The sequence below is a fragment of the Thermobia domestica genome, chromosome 1 (genome assembly GCF_964235325.1).
Source record: "Thermobia domestica chromosome 1, izTheDome1.hap1.1, whole genome shotgun sequence".
Lineage (NCBI taxonomy): Eukaryota > Metazoa > Arthropoda > Insecta > Zygentoma > Lepismatidae > Thermobia > Thermobia domestica.
Window position 1 is genome coordinate 141,959,245 of NC_137454.1, and position 12,845 is coordinate 141,972,089.

The following is a 12,845-nucleotide window of genomic DNA, read 5'->3' on the forward strand; positions in this document are numbered from 1 at the left end:
CATAATGAAAACCTCATTTCAAGGTGAATAATGGTCATTAATCCCGAAACCATTTCAACGTTTTGATAATGACCATTTTCAGGTGTTTTGTAAACTCGGTTTTCCGGATAGTAATAATTATTTCTGAAGAACCTTAGGAAAAGTATCAAAATTAGTTTGATAGGAAATTTTCAGCTATTACAAATGGGTCCGGTTCATTTTTCTATCTAAAGTTAGTAGTTTTTCAGAAATTAGCCAAAAATCAAACAAAAGTGTATCTTCGTTCACAATTTTTTCCCCACAAGTCCGATCAGTGTGAACTTTCAGGGAGCACCTTCATTACATCCGAATGCGATTTTCTTAACACGTGTAAATGAATTGGAGTGCCTCTGTTAGATCCGAACTGCGAATTGCGAAAACAGACTGTAAGTTGCGAATGTGAATGATCTCAACATGCTGATTTTTCGTCCGCACTCATGCGAATGGAACATCGTTTGCAGTCAAAGCGATGCCATTTTCAGCGCGGTAAATGCCTATAGAGGCACTGTTTAGTGAAAATTACAACTGTAGCAAGTTTAATTATAGGATTTAGAAGAAAGAAAAAGGAAAAGAGAATAATGCAAACTAGATTTTGTACTTCCTTACGTCGATTCTAAATATTTGAGTCTGAATGGAACACTGTTCTTATTAATGAAGACAGATCTCAGTTGAAGATCGAACTCATTTTTACGTATGTGCCTGACCATTCTCCTTATTAAAAGACCCATGTTTTATTTATATTTTACTTTTATATTATATCATCAACTTTATACAGGTATATTGTGGTATAAGATAAATGACTGAAGTGATCAATGACGTCTTCATGACTCTCTAGAGAACTTAAGCTCCTACAGACGGAATATAAAGCACTAAATCGGTAGCAAAGTTATATTTATTCTGACAATAGCGCAGTATGCAGAAAATGGAAATTTCTTTCTAGTCAAGTAATAAGTGGTAGTATGGTATATCGCTTTCCCAAGATCTTAAGATACGAATTTTCAAGTGTAAAATGTAAATTGTATCTTTAAAAGAGAGATGTTGACGTAATTCACATCCGCAGGTGTTCGAATCCAGTGTAGGCAGTTCAGTTTGCAGTTCACTTTCGCAATCGCACTCCGTTCCACTGGAGGCTCAGCTTTAGTATGTTGATGAAAATAATTACTAATTACTATAAAAAAATATATCATTACTAATTATATACATGATCGATACCTAATTCCACTGGCTGTGGCCGCGGTGGTTCAGTGGTAGAGCGTTCACCTCTGGTGCTTGGGTTCCCGGGTTCGATCCCAGCCCCCGCCAAGTGAACTTTGTGGTGGACAAGCACCGTGTGCGTGGGTTTCTTCGGGGTTCTCCCGTTTCCTCCCACTTTCTTCATTCCACTATTTCATTCATTACTAATCATCACCGTTTCTTTAGCCTACCCAGCGTAAACGTGGGACGTAAAACTCAGATTTCTAATTCCACTGGCCTAAGAGGAGTGCAAGAAGAAAATCAGTAGGTACGAAAAGGAACTTAGTGATACTTCTAAACTGAGAACGAAAATAGTTCGCAGTGGGTACAAAATATCTGCTTATTGCTTGTTTAAACACGAAGGCTGAGGGACTTGGACAGTTTAATGTTCCCATATAATAGGACATACGTAGTAGTAGATGGCTGTATATCGTGTAGCTATTCTTCCAGAGTAGTCCTTTCTGTCTCATTTAAGCAGTGGGTACCATCTTACGTAGACTTGGTGCTGAAAGGGTACTATGGATTCCAATTTTATTATATAATATTTCTCATTCAGACTTCAGTGTTTTGTAAATTATTAATTGAAATTTAATGAGCTTACGCATTTGATAGATTTTCTTCGAAATTTATTTTTCCATCCTAATCTATGTGATCCAACCATAGGAATAACGCTCTTCTCTTTTATTCAGTCAGTGACACAAGCTGCGATCACACATTTGAGGTTTATAGTTTGATAATATTGGTGTAATATTTTTGTAAAGTTTTTGAGTCATTTCTTATTAAATCAACAAGAAAAAAAGTATTTCACACTCATTATCTCACATTTTGATGAAACTTGGCATGTCTGTTCCGGACTTGAGTAAGCATATAAAATTTCCTGTTTCAAGCTGTTTAGCTTTTCAGACGTATTTGGAATTTCACACTTTTTGTCCATCGAGCTGGAGAAACTTAATTTGTTTTCATGTGTACAGGATAGACCATTTATCTTGATATACCCTTGCAACATTTAAACTGATAGAGAAAAAACGCTGAAGTCGGGCAAATATCGACAGAAGAGCATTGATTGGCATACTCTTTGATACTATAAGTGTAACAATATTGACAAGCCAACATACAGTTGTATTTTTTTTTCAAATGGTACTACGTCAGGTTATTACACATTTCAAATCTACATATTAAAAAGGAAAACTTAGTGTTACATTTATTATTCTGCGTTACAAACTAAGGACGCTGCAACACTACAAACATCCAAAGTTTAATTGTCTCTACCGCAGTAGTAACGCAAGTGAGACAGAGTAGTGCACCCTCAGTCTTTAGTGTCTAATACTATGATCATGATATGACGGATTTGCAACGAAGACTGAACAAATTTACAAGGGATTAACATTTTTTTTTTTTCAAAAGCCTTTATATCGAAAAATTGCTTAGGAAAGTAACCCATCCAAATCGTAGATTGTTTTCCATAGATGTGAAAATCACAAAGCCGTTTAGTTCCACCGGGCAAGTACCAAAAATACAGGATAATGTCTGAAATGAATTCGTGATAGACTCCTTTGTGCATTTCTGATTCCCTTCCATTCTTACGTAAATGAGATGCCTAAGTCACAAATATACACAGGTAATCTAGAAAGTTTATCACGTTTCATTCGGGTGACGTTAGATGTACGGAGCGAGCGCTGTCATTTTGTACAGGAACTTATGCCCTTTCAGTACGCATCCAGCTGTGTATGATTTTAACACTAGTACTCCGATTGAAAATCTTGCCAATTTTGAAGAGATATCTCTCTCTCTTACCATTTTTGTTGGCGAGAAATACTAAACCAATTAACATTCATCATAACTGGGTACTAGAGGACATCAGGTCATCAGCGTCACCCTAGCGGACGTTAGGTAAGTTTACGGTAAAGATGTGATGAGTGCAAGTGAAGTGAGGCGTTAGTTCCTCATGTTTAAAGATAGCTGCACAAACGTTCACGATGAAGATCGAAGTGGGAGATCCAGCGTTGTGACAGATGAAATAGTTCAAAAAGATCAATGACAAATTCGTGAAAGTAGTTGTTTTTCAATAACAAAGCTCTCGTTTGAGGTTCTGCAAATTCACGGAGCTTATTGCATGAAAATCCAAACTCTAGGCTATCAATTTTTCAGCAAGATGTAAGTTTGGAAAATTGTGACAGAAGAACACAAAACTCAGCTGGTGGCAACTGCCTTGAAATATTTTTGAGTCCTATAACAAAGACTGCGATTCCCGTATTGATCCTATCGTTATTGGGGACGAGACTTGGGTTAAGCACATTAATTGTGAAATAATAAACAATGCAGTAAATGGGGACACGCCAGTTAAAAAGAAAAAAGTGCAAACCAGTTCAGCAAGAAAACTTATGTCTACTGTGTTTTGGACTAGGGAAGATGTACTGCTGGTTGTCTGAAACGTGGTGCAACAGTTACCGCTGAAACATTTGGAAAATTACAGAGTTGCGAAGAGCAATTCAAAACAAACGCTGAAGAAAACTGAATGCAAAGTTCAGCGTTTCGTTACAGTACCCATCCGCACTCGGTCTAGCAGACTCAGGAATTCTTACAGGCCTTTCATTGGGAGGTTTTCGACTATCCGTCATACAGCCCGGATGTCACATCAAGTGTCTACCACGTATTCCCCCACATGAAGATCTGGCTAGCAACATAGTGCTTTGATGACGACACAGTCCTTCAGGCTGGTGTACAGGAATGGTTGAAGTCACAGGCGGCAAATTTTTATTGCACGAATTTTGTAAGCTTGTTCAGGACTATGTGTTTAAACTTGTATGGTAACTATGTTTTAAAGGTAGTGTAAGTGTGTCACTGTGAAATGCATATAATAAAAAAATTCTACTTTTACTGTTTTTTTTATTCATTCCAAAATGTGTTACTTTCTGGATAGCTCTCGTGCAAATAAGTACCAATAGATAAAATTCGGACAAAAAAATTAAGGTAAAGTCAACCTCAATTTGGGAGTTTACCCATTAAAGGAAGGTCATTACTTTAAATTCTATTTCCATGTTATATTTTTATCGTCTACGATGGTATTATAAAAGAGAATATGGCTGATTGTTTTTTTTTTAAATAAAGAAAAGAGATCCATTTAAATTTAAAAAAAGGAACTATTTATTAAATGATCATGCTTTTTACAACCTGACATAGTGTAGTAAATGACAGATCACTGTGAGTAACTCATCCACACGCACTTCTCAATTTCTCCTAGGATCAAACGTACTCAGATTTTACAGGCCTAATTAACAATGTTAAATCTACTCTATTATTTTATTCGCAACGAAAGATGCTGATTGCTTTGAATTTATGCGTAAATTTATTTTAACAATGTTTTTTTCTTTTTTAAATTCATTATATGTACCTTAGTGTTAGAAATGGTGGGTGAGAAAAGAACATTTTTAGATATTATTAGGAAGAGGAAGAGAAACTGGTTGGGACATTGCCTAAGAAGAGATTGTATCATGAGGGACGTCCTAGAGGGTATGGTGGCGGGAAAGAGAGGGAGGGGGCGAAAGAGACTACAATTAATGGATGATATTAAAACAGAAAGATCATACGCGAAGACGAAAAGGTTAGCGGAGGACCGTGGAGCATGGAAGCTTCTCAGCTGCAGCAAGTGACCTGCCAATAAAGGCAGAATACCTATGATGATGATGATGATGATGATGATGATGATGATGATGATGATATGTACCTTGTTTAATTTTGTTTGAAAGAGATTGATATTAACATTTACTACAATTTTATAATTTTAATTTCATTATTTCAACTAAATAAGTGATCCCGATGATATTCTATGTTTTGAAGTGAGAAAAAAATAATAAGGTGGAAAAACGTCATTTTATTTTTGGATGTGATAAAGTATATTCTTTAGAACAAGAATAATGGAAAAGTATTTTAATTTTTCTTTTCCCTTTCGAAAATAAGCGTAGAACTCTATTTAATTTTAAAACCTCTGTAACTAACATTTAAGGATTTTGTTCCTCATTATGTATAGGTATTTGCTGCTTTATTTAATTTTTGTGGTTTCCTTAGTATTGGTGTATACTTATGAAAATATTAATCAACATTGATTAGTAAACAGGTTAGGTAAATTTATTTTCTATAAAAAGATACAAATTGAGTTTCCTCCGTCCGATCGACAAAAATCGCGAAGCTCTAATAACTTTAACAGACTGTAAAACTTTTATTGTTTGAGGTAGATAAACAATTTATATGCTTAATAAAATCCATAAAAGGAAGAAAAAATGCTAAGTTTCATCAAAATCTGAGGTCATGGGTATCATAGTATGATTGAACTGACGTAGAATGAACTTTTTTGAATTAGTACATGTCCAAGTCAGTGTCAAACTCTATTAAGATCATCTTGTTTTTATGTATATATATTGTAATTAATACTATTAATACTTGTAGGAAATCGACGAATACATTGCTCGAGCAAAAGAACAAGGATATCACACGGTGCTCCACCTTGGCTCGAAAGGCGTGAATTATGCTACAACAGTAATTATGCAGACAGCAATTAAAGTAAGTTATTTACCATGAGCTTTTCTTCAACAGAGAGCTTAGACTTAGCATGATATTGCATGAAATAAATGTTTGAATGAATTATGATCGTGCTTTAATTATTTATTTATTTATTTATTTTTTGAAATAAGGGATAGAGCAGAAATTTAAGTCATGAAACAGTATTTAGCTTAGTGGGGGGAAATGCCATCATAATGCTTTAGCTTCATAATGTGCTACTGTTATATATATGTATATTCTAGCTGTATATTCCGCAGTTAATTTATAGGTTCACGGCCATTGACTTATTCAGAATATATATAAAGAATACTTAATGGTCACCACTATAATAATTAAACCTGGTAGCCATCATTCTGATGTGGATCACCTCGATTGTCTCGAAATCTAAAATTGCTAACCTCCTTCGTAGTTCCACTCATTTACTCTCATTACCTCTGTCATAATTTCTAGATGGTCACAATTAGTCACAACATCTATTTACATTTATTTCTTCGCACTATGAGAATGAATTGTATATCATACAGATCAGACCCCTTCTATATAACAGTAACTTTCCAAAGAAGATCCCGAGACAATGCAAGTTTCATTCAGTAACACGGCATATACGAAATTATGAAATATCTTACTTTCTACAGTGCGTTTAAATAAACCAGTGTTAATGTTACAAGCGTATCATTTCTTCCGTCAATTTTTGAGAGATTTTTCGACGTTGGATTTTTAGTGTGGAAGTTGTATTCAGCTGACTAAAAAGTTTTAAACTGTTTAGTGTGTGGGGGAAGATAAGGCAATCGTGTAAATGTTACCAAGAACGATCTTCTTTATGCCGATTATTTATTTAAATATACAGAAGAATTTGTTTCTTAAAGGATACTAATCTGATAGAGCTCGTTGCCGTGTGCGAACTATACACTGATAGATATGAGTTAGTTTCCTTGCGAAAGTTTTTATTTAGTTCTTAAGACATTCAAGTTGATCTTTTAGTAAATGTAATGGGAGAATAATCTTGAATTCTTAGGGTTTTTACATTTTCTACTACCAACGAGAAGTTGAAAGTACCCTATTGTTGATGATGATACACGGTCACCTGAATGAGTGGAACCTAGATAACTGAGAAACTTATATTACTGGGAAGCTTGTCCTTGAGCATTACCCCGAAAAGTGAGACATCATCTCTTCCATCCTGCTAAATAAGATACCTCTATAAGTGGGGTTAAGTTGACGGTCCCTTGTAATCCCACTTATCCAGGTTTGACTGTACTACCAACGAAAGGTTTGAAAATGCCCCAGTGTTATAATCCATAGTAGCGTAAACTTCTTGATAATCAAGTAATTGTAATGTTTGCCTACAATTATCACTGAGAAGCACTATTTTACGGCTAAAGAGTACGATGCTGTTTGTGTGTGTTGATCGTTGTGTTAAACTGAAATGACAATAATAAAGAACATTTGAATTTTCTCAGGGGAATCATAAATCGAATTATTATAAATTGTGTAGTAATAATGTTTCAAAAGTTGGAAGATATAATATGTATCAATAAGTTAACTTGGAATCCGTGTTAGACATCCTATAGTTACCGCGGTGTGGTAGGAAATACTTAATTTTGTCCAAACACAAATTGTCATCAAGTGGCAACATGTTTCTGATACCTTTTCAATGGTTTTTACGGAGCGACAGTTTTTACAGTATTTACTTAAGGAACGATGGGATGCATAGTAACTATTTTAAAAAAGAACAGGACTCTCTTTACGTGAAGCACCAAGTAACGCATAGTTGTTACTTATAATTTCGGAATATAATTTACGCCTTCTTCAGTGTCGATGTTGAAGTTTCGCTTCTTAACATCTGGCTAATTTTGATAATCATTGGGAGGAAAACAATCTTTAAAATTCTTATTTTAAATTAGTGTATTTTTCTCGATTTTGTTGCCATTCTTTTGCCCTAAAATACCCATACAACTACACTCACTGTTTCGGTTACAAGTGTTTTCATTAGATTCAAGAATAGAAATTTTGTTACTAGAGCCTGTCTGTTCCACCTGTGCCCTCGGAAACTATGCGAACTATACTTTGGCCCCAGCCCCGTCAACCTCTGATGAATGAAACCCTCCTTTTGCGTAAGGAAAAGAAGTGAATGACCTCGGCTGTGTTGCCAATTTGTCACTCAGTCGTTTGGTTTCGATGAGTGAAGATCGTAGGCTACTTAGAATGGTTAACAGGACAGAGCGCAACGAAGTCGGTGAAATAATTAATTGTGGCAACGCTTCCGCATCAAACAATTAAAAGATTTCGGCCGCAGCAACTTGTCCCTCCTCTTTCGAAAGACTTAACGGGAAAGCACACATCGATAGTAGCGCCAGGAGGGGCACATTTGAAATAGAAAGGCTCTACGAGATTTTACAGTAGCCGTTCTTAATTTGTTTTTACTTGAACATATTTTGTTCTGCAATGAGAAGGTAGAAGTGTTCTACAAATTTTCTGTGTAAATTTCAGTACATTATTTCCAACTACTAATTTGAGTACACAGCAATTTGTAACTAAGAAGCGTACAAATATACTATAGACAATTTTCTACGTTAATATGATTTATTTATGGTGTCGCGCATTTGCAACCGTTAGTGAGTGTCCTGTATTTAAGTGCAGAAGAGAGCGATATGACTACTTGCATTTTATGACTATTTGGAAAGAATATCGAAACATTCTTGAAGACTATTTTCTTTCCGTTACTTGTTAAAATTACCCAAGTGAGAAGTTTCTTCACCATGTCACTTGTTTAGAAACGAAACTTTACTTGTAGAAAGAATGAGTAAAATTCCTTAAATACTGGCAAGAATTGCGCGATACTGGGTATTTCATGTAAAGAATATTGCTCTTTTAAAGTCGTATTCGCAGTAGTTCAGTCTGGTTGCGTTGATGGAAATTCTCGCATGAAGACAAATTAAATTGGAAGATAGTTTTGTGCGTCTCAATTGAGCGAATTTGTACCATTCAAGTTAACCGGCATTACGTCCATCTGTTCATCTGTCTGTCCCGTGATAACTTGAAAAACTTATCCGATTTTAATGAAACTTACTATGTGCCACTGTCCAACTTAAAATGGCCCTGCTGTGTAAAGTTAAAATCAATACTAATGTGTTTGGAAATTTGCACATACCTGCTTACAAAACAGTTTCCGATTATAAAGTACGAAAAGAATAGTTGATATTGACAAAGCATGGTTTGTTTTTCATCATTCATTTCATTCTTCCCTGCCATCTCCACTGGTTGCTGCTGAAATCGGTCTAGGATAAGCGTGTAATAAGAACATAAGTTCCCATTAACTTCGGTGTTTCTTTACTTAAATAATACGATAAGGAAATAATTTCCCTGGGTAGCTTTCCCTAAAGTTCTTTGATATTTGATGCTTTCGTTATTATTGTAAAATCATTGGGTTTTGATAATTTCCTTTCTTTGGAATTAAAATCTGTCAATGAAAGGGTGAATTTACGACCATCCCACTTCAGAATATACTTTTCAAAATAATTTTCGTAAAAAGAAAGCTGGACGAGCAGAAGAAGTGTAAATGTGTCAGTTGTAAGTGTTCAAGATGGAATGTAGCCGTGATAGCGTTGCATAAGTTGGCATATCACCAGGGGAGATTTTCAGATCCTCCAGAACCAGTAAAAAATTCGTTTATCGCACTATATAGCGCTTTATTGAGACTGAGACTGTGAAAGATCGCCCGTGGCAAGGAAGACCACACACAATGCGAACGCCGGAACTTGTGAGAACAGCGTTGGCACGTGTCCGATGAAATCCAGTTAGGAAACAATCAGTTATGGCGGGTGAGGTAAAAATATCGAATATGTCTGTCTGGAACGTTAAACAGTGACTGGGACGCCATGCTTATAAACAACGCAAAGGACATCTGACGAATGAACTGAAGCGCCAGAGGCTCTTAAAAGCAAAGCACTTAAGTGTTACGCAGCAAATGGGCACCGTCGAATCCTTTTCACTGATGAAAAGATTTTCAGTTTTGAGGAGACTTTCAACATCAAAAATGACAGGATATATGCCACGTTCTCTAGAGAAGCCGGTGAAAAGGCTCCAAGGATCCAGAGGGTTCAGCATCCTGCCTCAGTCGTGTGATGGGGTGTGAGCCAGGAGGGCACAATGAAGTTCGATTTCTGTGAAAAAGTGCTCAAAACGTTAGAGTGTACCAGGAGACGGTGAGATTCTTGACTAGTTTCTCAAGCACTAATACCCTCTTCCATGGACAGAACTGGGACTTCCAGAGGACTCAGCCCCAGTACATAAGGGATGGACAAGTCAGTAGTGGCTAGAGGCAAGTGTACCGGACTTCATGTCCACTTCAGATAGGACTTCTGCAAGTCCAAATTTAAACTCTTTGGACTACAAATTTTGGTCCAAGCTTCAGGAAATGGCTTGCAAGAACAGACATCTCAATATTAAAAGTTTAAAGTGGTCTCTTCGAAAGGCAGCTGCAGATTTTCCAGTTTATATGTTGCGTAATGCAATTGATGTGACCACAAAGACTTACGGACTGGACTGTGTGCATGCTAATGATGGCCACTTTGAATAATTACTTGTGATTTTTGGTTCATAATGCATCCATGTAACTCATGTTATTAGGATATTAAAATATCTCTAACCATTTTATGTCAATGTACTTAAAACTTTGGGACAGTATTTATAGCAAGACTAGGTACATCATTGAGAATGTTGTCCCAAGGGTTATAGTTCGATTATCCAATTACTATTAACATACTTGATCTGTTAGCAAACTTTCAGTACCCATCTCTTGAATTTGACTATAAATCGTTGAGAATATTTTCCGTAGGATTATAGTTTATCTGATTACTATTGATTTACTTGGTTTGTTGGTAGGGTTTCAATATCTATCCCATAAATTCGATTATAAATCATTGATAATGTTGTTACTTCGTTAAAAAAAAATATTGAAAATGGGGAAAAGACGTTTTATCGTATATTGACAATTTAGCGCTCTTTTATGATCATCTTAAACCTGTTCAGACTTTTTTATTTTTCACAGTTTCAAAATAGTACAGAAATCAAACTGTTAATACATTTCAGTGTAATTTTCTCACATTTATAAAATACTGTTTGATAAAATTACGTGTTTTATAGAGACGTTTCCTCATCAAAACGTAGATCAATTATAATGCTACAGTTTTAGGTTATGAACTAATCATTAAGTCTATCTTAGTTTATATTTTTCAAAGTATTAAAATAATTACCTAGAAAAATTGTAGTAAGTATTTGTTATACGAATTATCTACTTCAGTGAAAAAGACAGGGTCAATGAATATGTTTAACCATTACCAGATCAACACATTCTGGTACCCTAGGATCCTCCTCCCTGAAAAAAGTAATTTCAAATATATATCTACGTACCGAATTTCAAGATGGTGGTGCTTCTTGTTTTAGTACAGAAAGAAGTGTCTCATTGTTGAATATACATTATACGGTAGGATCGGTCGAAATGGGAAAAGCATTTTATATTATCTCGATACAGAAGCATCTACATGGAAAATTTCTAGTGCAACAAAATAATTTATACTGTATAGTTTCAGGTTCCAGCCTACCCAGTCTAGGCGCTGATTCGGGCCTACATTTGCTGAAAATAAAAAGGAATTAAAGAATTCAGACTAAGAATGAGACTTTACATTTTTAGGTTTTACTGGAGAGAAATTCAAACGAAGACTTGTCATATGTCTTCCCTGTATCAATTTTATTATTTTTTTTTTCTTCACGTTTAATACACATTTTTTCACATAACAATAACTGCAGTTGGTTCCAAGAAGAAAGTACATGTAAAGGAAATATAATTTAACATAATAAGTAAAGTGTCGTATTTTTTCAATACCATGAATGCTTTGTATTTAGTTGTGAGAGTAGAGGATGGAAACTTGATCTCCCCGAGAAAAAATACACATGAGTATTTGCTTTATAAAATCTGATGTTATTGGATATGCAGTAGTGACACATTTGTAATTTCAGATACCAGTTATGTTGTTAACGGCAACAGATATTTATCATTTGCTTTCCTATTCTAACTTACTGTGGAAGTGCATTTAAATAATTCGACGAAGATAACTATGTTCGATTCTCATCCAGAGAGAAGGGAGTTGAGGGCGGGAATGTTATTTTAATTTTCTTGAATAAAAGCAATCTGGGAATAAGTATCTGCTTACCCATATATGGGAGTAAACCATGCCAATAAATGCTAGCTGTCAAGACGTATAGAGATTTAAAGTACGACAAGCAGAAATAAAAAAAAGTTTTGAAAATCAAACGCTAGACCTTGTAGATAACATGCAGTTATCAAATTTTGAATTCAAGAGCATAATTTCAACCAAAATTATAATAAAATGATTTATGATGCTCAAATGAGGTTAGGTAGATGTAAATTGGTTAAAAAGATACATGTTCTTCCAAACGTATTTAAGGTGTATTTTATCGTGAACTAATAGAATTAGTTGGTTTGGAATGAATAATAGAAAGCTTTCTATATTCTGAGAGTTGAAATATAGTATTAGAAATTTTCATTGTTAGAATATTTTAAAACATTTTTTGTATTTTCTGCATGCATAATCTAGTGCTAAATCTTAGGATTTTCACATAATTTCCAATCATTTCATTTTCTTTTTCAAACCAGAGTTTAACAGTGGCATACAAGGTAAGATTTCATATTCCACTCATAAATTCAGGCGCTTGTGTGTTCAATTGTTCGTGGCTAATTTTCTTTTCCTATTTCGTTTCAAGTAGTTTGCTAATTAGTTACTAGCACGAGTGGGCTTGTTTGACACTTGGCAAAAACACGTAATATTCCTTATTAGAACTCTCAACGTAGAATTTGTAAAACAGCGACATCTTTATCTGAGTGGTATGATATGAACAATGGAGCTGTGAGAACTTGAGATAACGAAGAGGCTGGTCAAGTGTAGTTGCTATTCTGATAAACTAGTTTTGTGCCATCTGTTAAGCAACTGCAAGAGCAGTCCGGACTGTAAACAATT

At 35.1% G+C, this 12,845-nt stretch overlaps 1 protein-coding gene across 3 annotated transcripts in view; it reads left to right on the forward strand.

Annotated features, from left to right (window-relative positions):
- ReepA (Receptor expression enhancing protein A) overlaps window positions 1-12,845 on the forward strand; it is a 215,961-nt gene that overhangs the window by 132,965 nt on the left and 70,151 nt on the right. For all 3 annotated transcript variants that reach the window (XM_081763874.1, XM_081763870.1, XM_081763866.1), the window contains exon 5: window positions 5,695-5,808. In XM_081763874.1, coding sequence (XP_081620000.1) covers window positions 5,695-5,808 — 114 coding nt within the window. The remainder of the gene's footprint in view (window positions 1-5,694; window positions 5,809-12,845) is intronic.